The sequence below is a fragment of the Pteropus vampyrus genome, unplaced genomic scaffold (assembly GCF_000151845.1).
Source record: "Pteropus vampyrus isolate Shadow unplaced genomic scaffold, Pvam_2.0 Scaffold2, whole genome shotgun sequence".
In the NCBI taxonomy this organism is placed as follows: domain Eukaryota; kingdom Metazoa; phylum Chordata; class Mammalia; order Chiroptera; family Pteropodidae; genus Pteropus; species Pteropus vampyrus.
In genome coordinates, this window is record NW_011888783.1 from 18,135,160 (window position 1) to 18,151,882 (window position 16,723).

The 16,723-nt window shown below is 37.8% G+C and overlaps 1 protein-coding gene and 1 pseudogene across 2 annotated transcripts in view; one reads left to right on the forward strand and one right to left on the reverse strand.

Annotated features, from left to right (window-relative positions):
* Positions 1–5,468, forward strand: part of METTL8 (methyltransferase like 8) — a 61,780-nt gene extending 56,312 nt beyond the window's left edge. For both annotated transcript variants that reach the window (XM_023529554.1, XM_011357668.2), the window contains 3 exons: positions 3,357–3,463; positions 3,586–3,651; positions 4,431–5,468. In XM_023529554.1, the coding sequence (XP_023385322.1) occupies positions 3,357–3,463; positions 3,586–3,651; positions 4,431–4,621 (364 nt within the window). In that variant the 3' untranslated portion in view covers positions 4,622–5,468. The remainder of the gene's footprint in view (positions 1–3,356; positions 3,464–3,585; positions 3,652–4,430) is intronic.
* A 2,856-nt stretch (positions 5,469–8,324) lies between these two features.
* Positions 8,325–9,082, reverse strand: LOC105290499 (annotated as a pseudogene).
* Positions 9,083–16,723: the final 7,641 nt, after the last annotated feature.

A 16,723-nucleotide genomic window follows, 5' to 3' on the forward strand; every position in this document is an offset into this window, starting at 1 on the left:
CCCAAATAAACTGAGTTGCCATGTGCTTCTTTTTCTGCAGTTACAAGGTCACTAGGGCCCATTACAGTCCTTTTACTTCTCATTCAGAGATAAGCACTTTGATTACTTGTAGAAAAACAAATTTGATTTCCAAATAAATCTGAATGAAAGATATATTTGCACCTGGTGAGATATATAAGATTCCACAAAGCTATGTTTTCCTCCTAGTTTCTATAATCTATTTCTTTCTGCTAATCTGTTTAGACTATTGGCATTATTTGGGTATGGGTAGAAAGATGCTGTCTATGTATTTCGTTTCATAGTTAAAAGGATGAATAGTTAGAGGACAGAGTAGGTGGATAGAGAGCAAGACTTGCTATTTGACACCCATAACAGGAAATGTTTAAATTCCAAATAAGACCACAAAAAGACTATTCGAAATTAGTTAAGATAATGTATTTTCTCATGATTTGAATTGAATGTTAAAGAGAAGAGGAAGCAGATGTCAGGAAGTTTGCTTTTATAGTCTAGTATGTTCATTCTACTTATTTACTATAAAATAAATTTAGATGTATCATGTCAATAGCCACTTTCTTACCTACATGGAAATGATCTAAAAATAAAGTGAATGAGTAGAAGGAGGGCAGTACTAAGTGAAACAGCAAGGCAGTATCTTTAGGGCGATTTAGGACTGTCGTAGTAGATTCAGCCCCAGGAAAGTTCTAGAAGAGTGATTTCTTGCCAGCTTGGAAAATCCATGCACAAATGAACAGCAGATGATTCAGCTAGACCTTGAGTCTGGTGGTAGTGGTGGTGGGGGGCAGTTCTCAGCTTAAATAGGAATAAACTATAGGGGTTTAGCTATGGTTTTCTTTAATTGCCCACAACCCCAGATGTTAAAGGATAGCCAGGAAGAAAGGATTTGCAGAAGGATGTGGCTACATTTTAAAGTACACTTGACCTTTGAACAACATGGGAGTTAAGGGTGCTGACCCCACCACCCCTGCATGCATAGTTGAAAATCCACTTGTAACTTTTGACCCCCCCAAAACTTAACTACTAATAGCCTACTAGAAGCCTTACTGATAATATAAACAGTTAACACATATCCTATACACTATATGTCTTTATACTGTCTTCCTCTAATAAAGTAAGCTAGAGAAAAAATATTTTAAAAATCATAAGAGAAAATACATTTACAATAGTATGCTGTATTTATTGATACCGTAAGCTTACATCATCTGTTTACAAGACGAATTGTCTGTCAGTACCTATATCAATATTGTCTTACATTACACAAAACACTGTAGATATTATACATATTACACTTGACATCAAAAATGAACAGATAACGAAAAAATGCATATTTATTTACAGGTATAACAATTCATGTGTTGATAGTGAAGAAGCAGCAGTATGATTGCTTTATGGTAGTTTAGTGTAATCAGTACAATTGCTTCACAGTAGTAAGGAAATCTCCAAAAAAATTTCCACTATATTTATTTTTAAAAAATTCATGTATAAGTGAAATTACATAGTTCAAACCTGTATTCTTCAAGGGTCAACTGTATTTGGTTCTTTGTTTTTCTGCATTTTTGTTTCATGCTTATTTTAATAATAATTGCAGAAAGAGACTTTTCTCTTACATAAAACATTTATTCTGAAAGTGAGTGTTTTAAGGTTTAGCTATGGTTTTCTTTAATTGCCAAAGCCTAAGGATATAAGCACAGTGTGAAAATAACCTGTAGTAAAATAAACAAGGGAAAATTATTTTCTTTTTCCCTTTCATGCACTTACAGTCTAGATTTTTAAAGAACTTTTTATTTAATCATGCCATCCCTGTTATATTTCTCTTGTTTTCATATTTACTTTCATTTTCTCAATATCTACTTCCTTTATAACCTAACATAATCTGGATTTTCATCCCATTATCCCATTGAACAGTGTTTTAATTGGAAAGAATTTACAGATTATCTGATCCATACCCCTCATTTTTAAAATAAGATAATCTCAGAAGCTTTAAGTAGCATGGATAAAGCAGAGATGGCAAGGACTGAGCACACTAGCTGCCATTTACCAGTCTTTGCCCAGGGCAGACATTGATTAACTGATTTTGTACTCTGATCATCATTCCCAATGAACCCTAAGAATCTTTCTCAATAGAGCTCTATGATCAGCCAATGTCAATCACTGGACATTGATAAAAGATCTGAAATCATTGCCGTCTCTTGCCCATAATCATATATGAGGCCATGAACACTTAACCGAAAACATTAAGTCAAGAGCAGTCACAAGGGGTAGTATTTGATGGGGAACCAGCTGAGTAGAATAAATAATAAAAGAAAGAAAGGAGCAGCTTCCCAGTATTGAGCTGGGACTTGCAGTGTGAATAGAATTTAAATAGGCAAAGAGTAAGGAAGAGAGAATTCTTTGAGGAGAAAACACATGAACAAAGGCATGGACTGCTCAGAGCCAAACATATAACGGTTTGGCTAGAGTTGATACTTCACATTAGGAAGTAATAGGAAAGAGGTTGGAAAGATTAATTGAGGTCAGTTGTAGGAGATCTTAAGGGCTCAATTAAATTCAGATTTTATCCTATGGATTAAAACTATGAACATTTATGAGCAAAGCAATGATGTGAGAAAACCATCATTTTAAGCAGAATAATTTATCAATAATATGCAGAAAGAATTGACAGGGAGAATAATAAAGCATGTTAGGAAGCTATTCTGTTTCCAGGCCTGAGGAAGTAGCGGTTTGTAGTAAGGGAGTACCAATGGGAAACGAGAGACAAAATATCAAAGATGTCATTAAAAAAAGAAGTCATAGAATTTGATGACCAAATGGTTGTGGAGAGAATAATGGAAGAAAAATAAAAGAGGTTAATGATGTCTCTGAAATGTTACACTTTGGTGAATGATGGTACCTTTGAATTAAATAAGTCAGGATAAAAGGAACTTTTTGGCAGGCAGATGATCCCTGTTTAGACATATACAATTTGGAATGGCTTTGGTATATTTTTTATCATGCAAGGAAAATGAAGCAACTTTCATTTTTGGAACTACCTTACTTTGCTATAAATATCAGAAAATGTCTAGGTGGTTTTGCAGTTTACCTTTGACATCATACGTCAAGCTCATCGACATCATACACTCTGGTCATTTGGATGATTTCTTAATACTCCAGGTCTTTTGAATTTAGCAAATTGGTGTCCTTTTTCTTTCTATACAAAATACTTTTGTTTTTGTTCCCCTTATTTTTGTGGCTTAGATTTCTTTGTCCTTATTGAGCTTTTCTTATTTTATCTTTAAGAATGTTAAATGTGTCATATAAAACAATATTTCTGCAAAAAGTATCTTGCTCTGTTTTCAAAGGATGCAAGGTGTTGTAAACCGACTGTTCAAGTTACTGAAACCTGGGGGAATGCTGTTATTTCGGGACTATGGAAGATATGACAAGACTCAGCTTCGTTTTAAAAGGGGTAATAGTATATTCAGTTTGGAATTATTTTCCTGCATTTTAAAGAATGTCTCATTTAAATTTCATGTCAAGGTTTTTTTTAAGGAACACTAAGTTTCTCTTCTCATAATTTTTTTTTTTCAGGGCATTGTTTATCCGAAAATTTTTATGTTCGAGGAGATGGTACCAGAGCATATTTCTTTTCAGAAGATATGTTTATCTAAAAGAGGAAATAATTAGCTGTAAAAACTCTCTTTGGTTATTGTTTGCAGAGATCAAACTCAAAAGCTCTAAAAATTATGTCTCAATAGTTGATTAAACATTGGATGTCTTCACACTTTGGTGACTGTTCTACATAAAAGCTTGAAAATGGCCTTTTTGCCTTCTAATCCTTTTCCAGTCAAAACTGCTTTAAGTAATCACTTGTTCCATCCTTATACCCAAATGAAGTTGTAGTCTGTTCCATTTTGGAGATAGTGTTAGTCCAGATATGAAAAAATTGATAATATGCCACAGCCAAAGGAAGGAATATGATTTTGAGTCCTTATCAAAATTACTTATCAAAAAAAAGAAAAAGAAAATTACTTATCTCTTGTCAACTTTTCATTTTTAAAAAGTATTTAAGATGAATCTTGTATTCAAGGAATTTCCCCAAACATATGTTAGAACTATTGTAATGTGCCATTTGGAACCTCTTCAAACCAACAAAAACTCAAGTGGGGCATCTTTCAAAATACTGAAAGTTGTAACCAATAGTGTTGTATACTGTTTATACTTGCTGTGTTAACCTGTTTGTACTTGGTGTATTTGTGTGAAGCAAAAGAAACCCACTTGGTTTCACATGTTTCCTTCACCAATTTATACTGGAAAGTATTTCTTAGTATAAATGAAATTTAGATGGTCAGTCATTCCATTTAATGTTCCATGTTATTGACTGCCCTCCCACTCAGTCATGTGTCACACATTTGATTGCCATTTTTGTCCCACAGGGGAAGTCCACAACATGTTCTGCAAGGCTGGGTTAGACGAGAAGCAAAATCTGGTTGATCGTCGCTTACAAGTTAATAGGAAAAAACAAGTGATAATGCATCGAGTGTGGGTTCAAGGCAAATTCCAAAAACCATTACAGTTGACTCAGAAAAGCTCCAAATTGGTATTTTCACTTTTTTCTCATAGCTGAACTATTTGCCACGTTAAGGTACAAACCAGAGGACCACACTATTCAAAGACTTTTGTAAGTCTTTCATTTTTGAAAAGACAATCAGAAGAAGAGAATTTATAAATTCTGTTTTTTTATTATAGGTGAACCCTTTTGTGTATTTTAAGCATAGGTAAATGATTTGGAAGAGTGCACCATATTCACTGTTTTCAAAACTTAATATGATCAAGTTTGTTTGGGTTTATTATGTCTAACCATTTTGTTTGTTCTTTGAGTTTTTTAAGCATTCAATTAAATTACTGATATAAGTCAGATGATTCTGAGGAACCATAATCTGCCTGCCATTTTTTGGAAGTGGAAAAAATCATCTACACTATTTATTTATTAGTCAAAAACAATTTAACTCTCCTCCACTGTTATCTGTTAGAGAAGCATCTTGCCTTGTTTCTAGGGAAAATCATAAGCCCAAGATGAAGGTGTGTTGTTTTTGTTTTATTGTCTGTTTTCCAAAAAAAATTTTATTTTAATTCAGAAACTGGTGTTTGAAATAGGATTTTAGTTTCTCTTTCCTTTTCTAAAATTGGGGAAGTATGACCCATGCTAACATTATTTTCAGACTATTAGGTGTACAAGTTGTTGTAAGTTCTCTTTAAGACAACTGTTATACCCAAGAAAATTCTTAAATTGTAGCAATTAAAAATTTATTTACAACCTTGCCTCAAAAAGGATATAAGTTGCCTTGCAAATAGTACATTATAAGAATGGAGTTTCTAAGATTGGTCTTTCATTTGTTACACAACATTTATTGGGTACTTACATTGGGCTGACTTATATGGAATAATAAAATAAATAAAGACCCAACCCTGTCTTCAGAGAGCGTAAATAGTATTTATCTGGAAAAGCAAAATGTGCATATCTCAAGTCTCTAATCAAGAGTTAAGATGATATATGAACAAATACTCAAATAGGGATCTTATCGGCTAGCAGGTTTTGATTACAAGGCACAGAAAAATGGAAGAAATGAACACACTCTCTTGAAAGAACCGCCATTGGAATTACACAATTTCCACTGTTTTTCCTTTGACTTCACTTAAAATTCAGTTTTCTGGAAGAATGTGATTGGTCCAACTTGGGTCATGGATTATCTCTTGACAGGCTGGGGCAGGGCATGTTAATTGATGGCACCACCAGAATGTGTGGAATGGAGGAAAATTTTTCAAAGGAAAATCAAGACACTGTTATCAAAAAAAAAAAAAAAAAGAAGAAGAGGGGAGGGATGATGCCCGGTCACAAACAACGTGTCACATGGTGGTCACAGTGGTAACAGCGGTTCCACAGAGAGAGAGATTGCTGTGGGAAGGAAGTGGGGAGAATCAGGGTTCTGGGAGGAAGTGAGTTTCAGGCTAGTCCTTGAACATACATTCTCAGAAGTTGGTAAGAAAACATGAGTATATAGTGTGGGACGTTTATGACGAAGAATAGTGAAGAAAAGATAGGGAAGGGAATCAGCTTGTAGACAGACTTGAATAGAGGGCCCACTGGGCTCTAGTTTCTGGACTGAGGCCATCTAAGGTTTGTTTGTTTCTGTTTTATCCTAGTTATGGCTTGTTATAAATGTATTTAAAGAAGTTGATTGAGGTGTCATCTGTAGAATGGAATACAGTGAAGTCAGAGATCAGGGGCAAGGAAGACCACATAAAGGTTTTTGCACACACTTGCTTTGGTAGCAAGTCTTCAGAAGTACAGTATCAAGGTTTATTTAAACATGCATCAGTCAGTAAAATGTGAAAGTTAAATGTGCCTGAGACTCTTAACTCAGTTGTATTTCATAATTAAAGCATACATTTAAAAGCCAAACTAGTAATGAAAGTATTACATACAAGGGCAGTTAGATAAGTTAATGTTGCTATGGAAACCCCAGCAGATCTTCTTGTGTCTCAATTTAAAAATCATGGCCCAAGGTGGTTTCAAAAACAACAGAAGGTAAAATTATTCTCACATTCTCACACATGTAAATCGTACTGTCTCTCTTAGTCCTAAATAGCAAATTCAAGCCAGCCTCTTGACTGGCACAGTAAAATTCAGCTTCATGTCTTTCTATAGTGTATTACAGCATGTAGTTAACCTTTAGAAACTTCAAAAATATATCAACCAAATTTGGATTATGAGACACAAACTGGGCTCCTCTGGGCTCTGTCTAGCACAGACACCCTATTCCCCGTAGCTGCACAGTCGGGCCTTTTCTACCAGTGTCTCAAGCTTGTATGGTCAGTCTTTCTCTCCCTTGGCCTACCCAAATCAACCCCCTACTTAGTGCTGCTAGATAAAATGTAGATTTGGGGCAGAAAGAGAAAAAAGAGAAAGACCTGATTTGGAATATTACCTATAAATATTAAGAAATCATGAGGTGTTACAAATGTATCTGCTTGGGTATTAGTTTCAAATGTTTGGTAACTGCATGATATTCTAATTTTCTACTTATGTTTATAAAGCTAAGACCAGTTAGTTAGGCAGAGTTTGATATTTAAAAATTTGTCTTCCAAGGGAGCTGAAATTCAAAAAGACCATTTTCTTTCTAACAGAAAAAAATATGTTCCTTCTTCTTACAATACAGAAACAATGAAATATGCTATATTAAAAATGCACCCTCCACTTTTCTCCATTTCTAAAAATTCACTTTTGATCATTTTCCAAATGTAAAAATTCTCACACACGAAAAACTGTTTGAGAAGGTTGTGAGAAAGCCAAGGTAACAGTTTCTATTTTTAAAAGTTTTGCATTCAGTATGACACATTTGTCGTATTGAAACACCCAGTTAATTTTGACTTCTGAGAACTTATTTGCTTTGTTTGTCTCAGTTCCATATGCTTTGTCTCTAAATAATGAACACGTCGAGGTTTCTCCCATTATGCAATCTAAGTTGTAGCTATATTCTATACATGAAAAGTCATCCATATATGCAAAGAGCTGCCCCTCCTGGACATCTGAACCGTTTAGACTGTTAAACTACAGGTAACTTAAATTCTTGCCCCTCAACTCCTATGCTGGATATCTGTGGTTTTTCAACTCATCAAAGCCAAGTTCTGAAGCCTGAATATATCACACATTGTCACTTCTAACTGGTTTTAATGTTTATTATGCTCCTCACTAGTGCAGCCAACTTCATATTTGCATCATTAAAAGACCTCTTTCAGAAGCTCTGCTCCTGCTTCCTGCCTCTATTAGTCATTAGTAGACATGTTGCTTGGGTATTTTCCCCGACTTGTGAAAGTGCAGTGTAAATTCTAAAGCACCGAATACTTGTGAGGTATTGTTATTAATAACAGCATTTACAATCAATGAGACAGCATATGGAGTACTCCATCACCAGAAACTTTTAAAGTAGTTTTATGAGATATTGTGAGAAAGACAGTTAAGATGCTGTGGAAAAATGTTGCCTTGGAGTCAGACAAGAAGCATGGGTCCTAGTTCCTGTTGAACTGCTTAGCTACTCTTAATTTAGATCTGAGTGCTAAGTTTTTTTATATATTACACTTTTATATACTTCATTATTACTTAATTTAATCCTCAAACTCCTAGGAATTAGTTTTTGTTATAACCATTTTAACAAACAAGATGATGGCTCTGAGATGTGGAATAACTTGCCTAAGATATCACCACTAGTCAGTGGTAGAGCCACAATTTGGACCCAGAACTGTCTGATTCCAAAACCTCTAGTCTCATATTTTTTTTAAAGTATCAAATGCACTTTTAATTGATCTACAGATAAAAACTACTCAGCAGAGTCTGTAACCATTTCGGCCCCTAAGCTGTTCGAGCCGTACCCTGGACAGTGTTGAGGAAGAGGGTTAACTTGTTATTTTCATTACTTCACTTCATCCGCGGTATTAGAAAAACAAGGCATGATGTCAGTTTAGATGAAATGCATGGCCAGAAGCCTAATCCAGTCCCTATATTCCATATTTTTTCTTTAATTCTTCTACTTTGTTGATGTAAGCTTTCATGGCATCTTCCTTGGAAGTCCCTTTCAGCTTATTCCAGACATCCCACTTGACCTTGCCTTTGAAGTCCAACATCCCAGGCCATTCTGTATTTATGTCACTCACAGTCGCTTGTTTGTAGCAGCTATAGATGAACAGCACCTGATCGTCTGCTGGCTTGGTCTTGAGGTGCTTACCATCCTCAGCCCCTTTGTCAAACTCAGCCTGAGACATGCTGGCAGGGTTGGTTGAAAGGATTCCAAGGATCCCGCGGAGGTGGCGATGAGCAGGAAGCGGTGTCATTGGTGCACTTTTAATTGATAGACTCAAATGCTGCTCAAAAAGCTGCTGGAGAAGAAAGAGATCTGAATCAAGTGGAGAATTATAGCAATGGATGGGAGTTTGGACCTGACAGACTTCGAGGTTACGGCTCATTCTAGGTCCAGTGATTCTATAAAATAAGTAAGTTGCATTTGTCCACAGTAACAAACGGGGAAGGAAGAGAGGAAAAGGAAGCGAGAGGAATGACAAAGCAAAAGCTTTCAATCAGTTCTTTTCAGCATTCTATATATGTTCAATTCTGCTCTTGCTCCACCTGCTTCAGGTTTTGGCCTCCAGCCTTCCACTTGGCTTCCTTACAAGTAAGCAGAGTACCCAATACGTGTATACCCCTCACTTAAAAAAGAAAATGAGTCTGTACTGCAAGGGGCGGGGAAAACCCTTTAAATATCTTCAAAGGATTGCAGCTCTAGTGTAATCTAAAATATGTGAATTCAGGGAATGTCACTAATAAAATATGAGTGAAAACATCTTTATTTAAAACGTATGTACATTAATACCAATTCAAGCATGAAATATTTCTTGGAATATGGTCTGGGATTTAAGAGGCACAAAGGTACAGGCAGGATGGCTTTGGTATAGTTATAAATATGAATAGAAGTAAAATAACAGTTGCATCTTCATTTATAATGTATTGATATTGTGTCCTCAAAGCTACAGAGGAGAGTGGATGCCAAAATCTGTCTTTCGTTAACATATGCCTTAAGTGACAAGGAAGAGTGTTGAAGACAGAATTTTTTTTACTCTGAGTATGAATCAGCAACATGCAGTAACAAGTAAGTAATAATAGTTCTGCTGTGAGTGCCTACAGAGGGTAAGAAAACCAGAATCAAACTGAAAAAGCAAGTGCACCTGCTGGAGAGGCCCTGGAGGCTACAGAGACCAGCTCCCCTGAGCGCCATCCTGACGTATCTCAGAGCACAATGACCCTAATTCTGGCAAGCCAGGTTGGCATGAAATGGATGAAGCACATTAAAACCTCCAGATGGTCAAAGACAGCTCACCCTCAGCTGCCCCTGGAGCTCGTCAACGGCAAGCTGTAAGGCACCACTAGTTGTCCAAGAGTTTAAAACAGCTGCTTGGATTCTATAGTGCATGAAGTTTCACAACCATTTAACCTTTAGTAGGAACAGCTAGAGGCAGGTGAATGAATAAATAAATACACATTAACATTTGAGGGGGAGAAAAAATATTTTTTCCTCTACCCTTCTAGGCTAAGACATCCCTGTAATAAAAAGATTAACAGGAGAAAATCAAAAGTTTAGTAACATGTATACCTTCTGTATACATAGGAGAGACCCCAGGAAAACTGAGTAACTCTGCAAAATAGCCAAAACCATCACCTTAAATGCCATCTCCAGCTAAAGGCAAAAGAGGATGTTGGATTTGCACAGCCAGATATAGGAGGTTACCAGGAAAATCATAGTAGATAAGAGTTAAGGTTGTTATGCAGATTTAAGTCCTAGCCTTCTCCATTTGATAAGTTTCTAGAGATTTAGTCATCCTCTTCTCGGTACAGGAAGGAAGACATCCTTACAAATAGAGATTTCCTTTATACAAGTAAATGTCTCTTTAAAAAGGGTAACTTCTCAGTTTCCAGAGCTTTTGCTATGTCTGCTGTTTCCAAAAAGTAATCAGCCTAAAATAATCCTTATGTCCAAAAGACATATTTTGGGGTGACAAATTCTGCTCAGTTTTGCATTATATAAGGAGGAAAAGATCAATATTTTAAGAACACATGGTTAAAAAATCCTATATATTATCTTGGGTCAGTAAGTGGGTGGGAGAAGAGGGATTTTTCATATAGTTACAAATAGCATTCCATTACCTGTGTCCTTGGCATGCCAGTGATTTGTGTCTTTATCTTTGATTTTCTCCAGCACTGAGTAGAGTCTGGGCCCCAGAAAAGATATGCTTTTCTATCAGTTGTTGCCTACCAAATTAGGTGAGTCATTAATTGCCTCCTAAAAAGCCCAAGTATCATGTCTCCTGCTTGGGCTGATAGGCTTTGGTCCAGGAAAACTGTGAGTTTTGTTATGCTTATACAAATTCTTTGGCAGTTTTCAACTCATTGATCCTTTATGTGACACTTCCTAGTCCAATGCAGAAAAAGCAGAATTTTTCTCTCAGTTAATCTTTATATATTGATTATTGGATGTTTCAAAAAAAAATGGGGAACAGCAATCAACACTGAGGGTTCTTAAAGCCTTTTTCATTGAGAAAAAATGCTAAAACTCTGTGACTTCCTAAAATTAACGATGAGATACTGTTGAGTCAATTGCATTTTTTTTTCTTTAACGCTATGTACTTAAGCAACACTATGCAACTGCTGCCTCATTTCTCTCACCTCTTGCCTCCCAAGAGTAACTTGTCTTTCTCCTGAGGCTGTCCTGCTGAACAGATTGTTTGGCGTAAAGAACGTGATAGCTCTCTATACAGCTTTAGTTAGGCTCATTCCCTCAGGTGAGCTGAGACAGGGTCCCCTCAAGCGGCATCCGGAACTCACACCGAAAATCACTTGAAAGAGAATGACTGAAATTGCTAGCATCACATGCTGCATTGAAGCAAGGAAATTTCTCTCTCCAAGGATAATTGCTTTTCTCCTTCTCATACTTCTTCCTTCATAGCCCTCATTTATTTTAATGCATATATTCCACTTTGACTCTCTAGAAGATATTTTTAAAGATTTTTTTAAAAATCCAAATGAAAGATGAAATTCAGGGTCCAGAAAAGTATTTATTCTATTTGTCCTTTCCATGAATGTATCCTTAATTCACCAGTCTTTCTGAGCGTCTCTTCATTTGCAGCTTTGTTTCCTAATAGAACACTTGGGCTCTGGAGATTAGTGAAACAAAGCTTCATTATAACCATCCTTGTTTTACTCCCGTTTCTAATATGCTTTCTCTTCCTAACTCACTCTCCAGGTGCTTCTTTCTCTTGCCAAATAGTGCAAGGACTACTTTTGCAGATCTTTTGTTTACTTTAGAGGGGGGAAAAAAAAAAGCACTGATCCAGGCTTTCTCATTCAGGAGTGCTGCTCATTTCCTGACTGGCCTTTAAAGTTTGGCTCAGTAGCAAATTGGACACTTGTTTTCTTACCCAGAGTGAAAGGAGCTGGGTGCCCCACAGCCCCATGCTGGAATGAGAATTAAGTTCTGCTCATTCCCTGGATAAACAAGCTAACATTTTCCTCATAGATTCCCCCTCCCCCGCCCCCACCCCCATTTGTAAAAGTTTTAATGTTTAGTCATTTAGATATTTTAATAGAGTTGTTTCTCCAAGTGAATGCAGAAGCTGATCATAATGCATAGGGAAACGCTCAAGAATAATGAATTCCCTGTTTGCCATTTTTCACCTACAATACGACATACTATGCAACACATGCAGGGCTTACTCCTATTCCAATTCCACTGCCAGTTGCCTGGCCTGGTATAGGAGCAGCCGGAACACCAAAGGGATCTGACTTGGGCTACCTCACTTTCTAGGTCCCCAAGACTGCTGAGTTAATGAAGTTTTGGTTCTCAGTTGAGCATGTTCCTATTTCATGTAAGTTTTGTAAATCTTTGCTGCTTTCTTCTTTTTGAGATTTACATTAAATTTTATTCTAGTTATGCGACTGTATCTATATGAATATGAACTACTCTTGGTTCATCCTACCTTGGGGAATTTATTCATAGTTTGTTATGAGGTCAGTAACTTTCCAAAGAGACAGGCTTTCTAAACCTGTGTTACCGTTGGGGGCGATCCAAATTTGTCATTGCTCCAGTGGCACTGAGGGGGCTCACTTCTTTCCGCCAATGCAATGAAGAATTATAGATCAGCGAAATTTAAGCAAACTAAGATTTATTAAAGTACTTTTCAAGAGAGAAACAGGCTATGCCAGAGATGGCCGCAGTGACCTAGAAGTGGGGAGGTCTGCATTATATTTGGGCCATGATGGGAGGTCACAAGGGTGGTGCTAGATGATTGGCATGTGGGGTCATTTTGACTGAAAATTGGCTGTTATATTATCTTTTGTCTACTGTGCATGCCGTTACCCAGAATTCAGTCTGTTGTAATTAGATTCATGGACCTGCTGGCATAACGTCGGTATAATGAGGCTAAGGTCAACGAAGGACAGTGTACGTACTAACCGCACAAGCGCTTGTGGCCAGATTATACCAGCGGTTTTTTCTGTGGTTTTTACTTCCTCATATTCCAGGGTATAAAGGTAATTTTTAACTATTAGTGGGATTTCAGGGAGGTCCTAAGGAAGGTCTCTGGGTTGGGCCTCCATTCTCCTGTCACTCATGTCTACCTAACTACCTAGCACCTAGAACCTATAATTTTATGTACTAATGCATTTTTACATTAAAAGATGTTTGGACTATGTAAATTGAATGATAAAAATAGAAAACTGATTGGCAAATTATTTAAGTCAGGGGTGGGGGTTGTCTTTCCGTAAGGCCTTAATCTGTAATATAAAGTAATATGGCAAATAAAATACCATATTTGGGGGAAGGGAGATACAAATAAAGACAAATCCATTGGTATAGACTAGCGGTCCCCAACCTTTTTAGCACCAGGGACCGGTACTCCAAAAAATAGAATCTAATGCCTGATGATCTGAGGTGGAGCTGAAGCGATGATGCTAGCGCTGGGGAGTAGAGGCTGCAAATACAGATGAAGCTTCACTTACTTGCCCGCCACTCACTTCCTACTGTGCAACCCTGTTCCTAACAGGCCACTGACCAGTACGTGTCTGTGGCTCGGGGGTTGGGGACTCCTGGATAGATAATGTCCAACTGAGATATATTCAAGTGAAAGCTTGAACTGCTCACTGCACAACAGCCAAATTTGAGTGACAAGGAGTTGGGGCAAGGAAAGCAACTTTATTCAGAAAGCCAGCAAGCCAAGAAGATGGTGGACTAGCGTCCTTAAAAAAACTGTTTTGAGAAAGTACAGAATTCAGTCTTCTTTTATGTCAAGGGAAGGAGGAAATGGGATGGGAGTTTGAGGTCAGGAGGTGATTGATGACCACAGACATCTAGACATCAACAAAAGTCCAAGAGGGATAAGTGAAACTTCTTTGCTTTTAGTCAGCAAACTCTGCTTGCAGTGGTCCCAGTCATGATGTTCTTATAAATCTTTTGATAAGCAATTATTTTTGTATATACCTTCCTTATCTCGCTGGGGGGTAGTTTCCAATCAGGAAGGTTGATTCAGTAATCCCTAGGCTTCAGGTTAGATTCCTTTAATGATTAGCATATCTATGCTAATAGATATGGACTAAGCAGAAGTTGGTGACATGTTATGGAAACTGGGAAGGCTCAAGCAAGGTAAAGTCAGAAAGACTGATTATTTTATTCTATTACAAGTGCGCCATGTCAGTATGATGACAAGGAATCTGGGATCAGATTTCTAAAGCTCAGGTAGGCACAGACAGGCACCACGAAGAAAAGCTACCAGTAGAAGCAACCCACACTCGGCTTAGAGAAAGTAAGCAGTGTTCATGGGAAGATGAGCCAAACACTGTTCCAGTGACCCAAAGAAAAATGCAAGGTCAGAGAAGATTGTAGCAAAAGTGACTTCTAACTGAATCTCAGAGAACTGGACTCTAAGCTTAAGTGCTCCCTGGCCTGGCTCAGGAAGAACCAAACAAAGAGCCCTCCCTAACTGTGCCTTGGGGATAGAAAGCCTGCAGAGGCCCTGAGCTTTCTTTCTGCTTATCTACATGTACCACAGAAACAGCCAGTAAGACATTTTGTTCTTGATACTTTTTAGAAGAGCAAAGAGTCACCTTTATCTGATACGTCCAGGGCCCTTGTTTGTTTTCCACCATGATGTAACAAAGTATGATTTTATAGATCTTCGAAAACCTGAAAAAATGGAATGTGTTTCTTTAGGAGAAACATACCCAGAGAGGTGCAGGTAGAAGGGGACATTAACCAACCCAGAAGATCACCCTCATTCCCCAGTGTGACAGCGGAAGGTTTAGCTTCTATTTTGCAGAAGGGGACAGATTAAGTATTAGTGTAATGGAGTCACCAAGTGATTCAAGATCTGCTGACCCTCTGCCAGGAAATAAATGGAGTGCAAGCGAAGAATACAGGCCAGAATAACCTGCGAGACAAGACCACAATGTGCAATCACTGCCATCTGGTAAGGTTGCTAAATAACATCCCTATGTTTCTTGCTCAGATTTTAAACCAACTGAGAGAGACTAAGGTGTCAACTAATAAAGATTAAAATGTGAGCTTAATTACTGAAGAAGCTGATACTAGAGCAAATGGCTCAGGGTGCATGGAAACAATTTCCTTCCTAGTATCAAACCCAGGAATCAAGACTCACAGCTGGGCAGCCGTGGGACTCTACTTATGGGTATCTGCCCTTGTAAAGCCTTTCACAGAGTAGCTGACTTCCAAAAGAGTGAAAGAGGACTAGGTTAAACATGCCTAATTCATCTCTCAAATCGACTTATTAGCTAAGTCACTCCACCTCTCCCAGGAATGAGGAGCGTGGGACTAGAGATCAGGTGCTTCCCCTCCACGTGGCAAGAAACAGGAGTGGGAATTACCTAAAGCTTTTATAAGTGCCGGGTAGAGTATACCCCACATATACTAAAGCTAGAGCAATGAGAAAAGTGACAAAATACTTTGTTCCTTTATCACTTGCTGAATTGTCTGCTCAGGGAGATAAACGGTCAGTGGTTTTTTTAACATTTACCTATAAGCCTGTGGCAGCTTACCTGATCTGTAAGCATCTACATTAATGATGGATGGAATGCATCTGCAGGATATGAGCTGACACATGTACTGGTTGAAATACTGGGAACCGAAAAACAAAATGAATTTCCAAAGTTATAACCAATGACTTATCCTGGGAACCATACTGCACTTGAATCTTCACTAGACTGCTAAATAAATGGCCAGGAAGTCTAGTAACTGTAGAGCACCATTTCTACATTAACTCGTGTGTGAATCCAGAACGAGTCACCCCAAGATGGGCCTCTGTAGTATGTAGATCGTTTTTTGAGCTAAAGGCAACTTTAGCTTCAGGCTCAAGAGAAACTTCTGAGTTAGAGGCCTTGCCCATAAGAGATTATCAGAAAAACTTCTTTCGACTTATCTATAGGACAGGGCAAACTTCTGTTTACTAAAGATCTGCTCATTTCATCATCCTTCAATGACCTTTTGAAGCTCCCAAGGCACCTCGCCTCATTCCTAGTTCAGGATGTCTTATATACCCATGTTCCCTTTCTATCTGTGAACCTCTCCTACATGTGGCGTCTCTCTCTCACCACGTATGCAGGGTTCTCATACATATTAAATTTGGTTATTTTCTCATGCTAATCTGTCTCCTGTCTATTTGATTATTAGACTAGCCAGAAGAACGTTGAGGGTAGAGGAAAGTTTGTTCCCCCCCACACTCACAAAACAAATAGCTGGCTCTAGACCAGTGCTTCTCAAACTATCTGAGATGAAGGAAGAGTTGTCGCTTTTTATTTCGTTTTTCTCATTTCCAACCTGTCACAGACCAATACTTTTGTAAAACACAATAAAGATGAATTACTAGGAAAAAGATGTACACTAGTTGCTGGCATTGTATTTCTTGGTCTCTGCCCTCTCCTCAGGGTCTCTTTTTATTACCTCCGAGTCATCACTCAGTGCATACCAGCTACGTCAGGCACTGCTCTAGGCTTGGGTATGAAGGGATGAAGAGGAAAAGGTAAAGAGAAGCAATATACAAGCCCGAGATTTTTATTAGATTCAACAAATATAAACTTGCTCAGTTTCTCTACTTATCTTGTCACTGGTACCTGTCC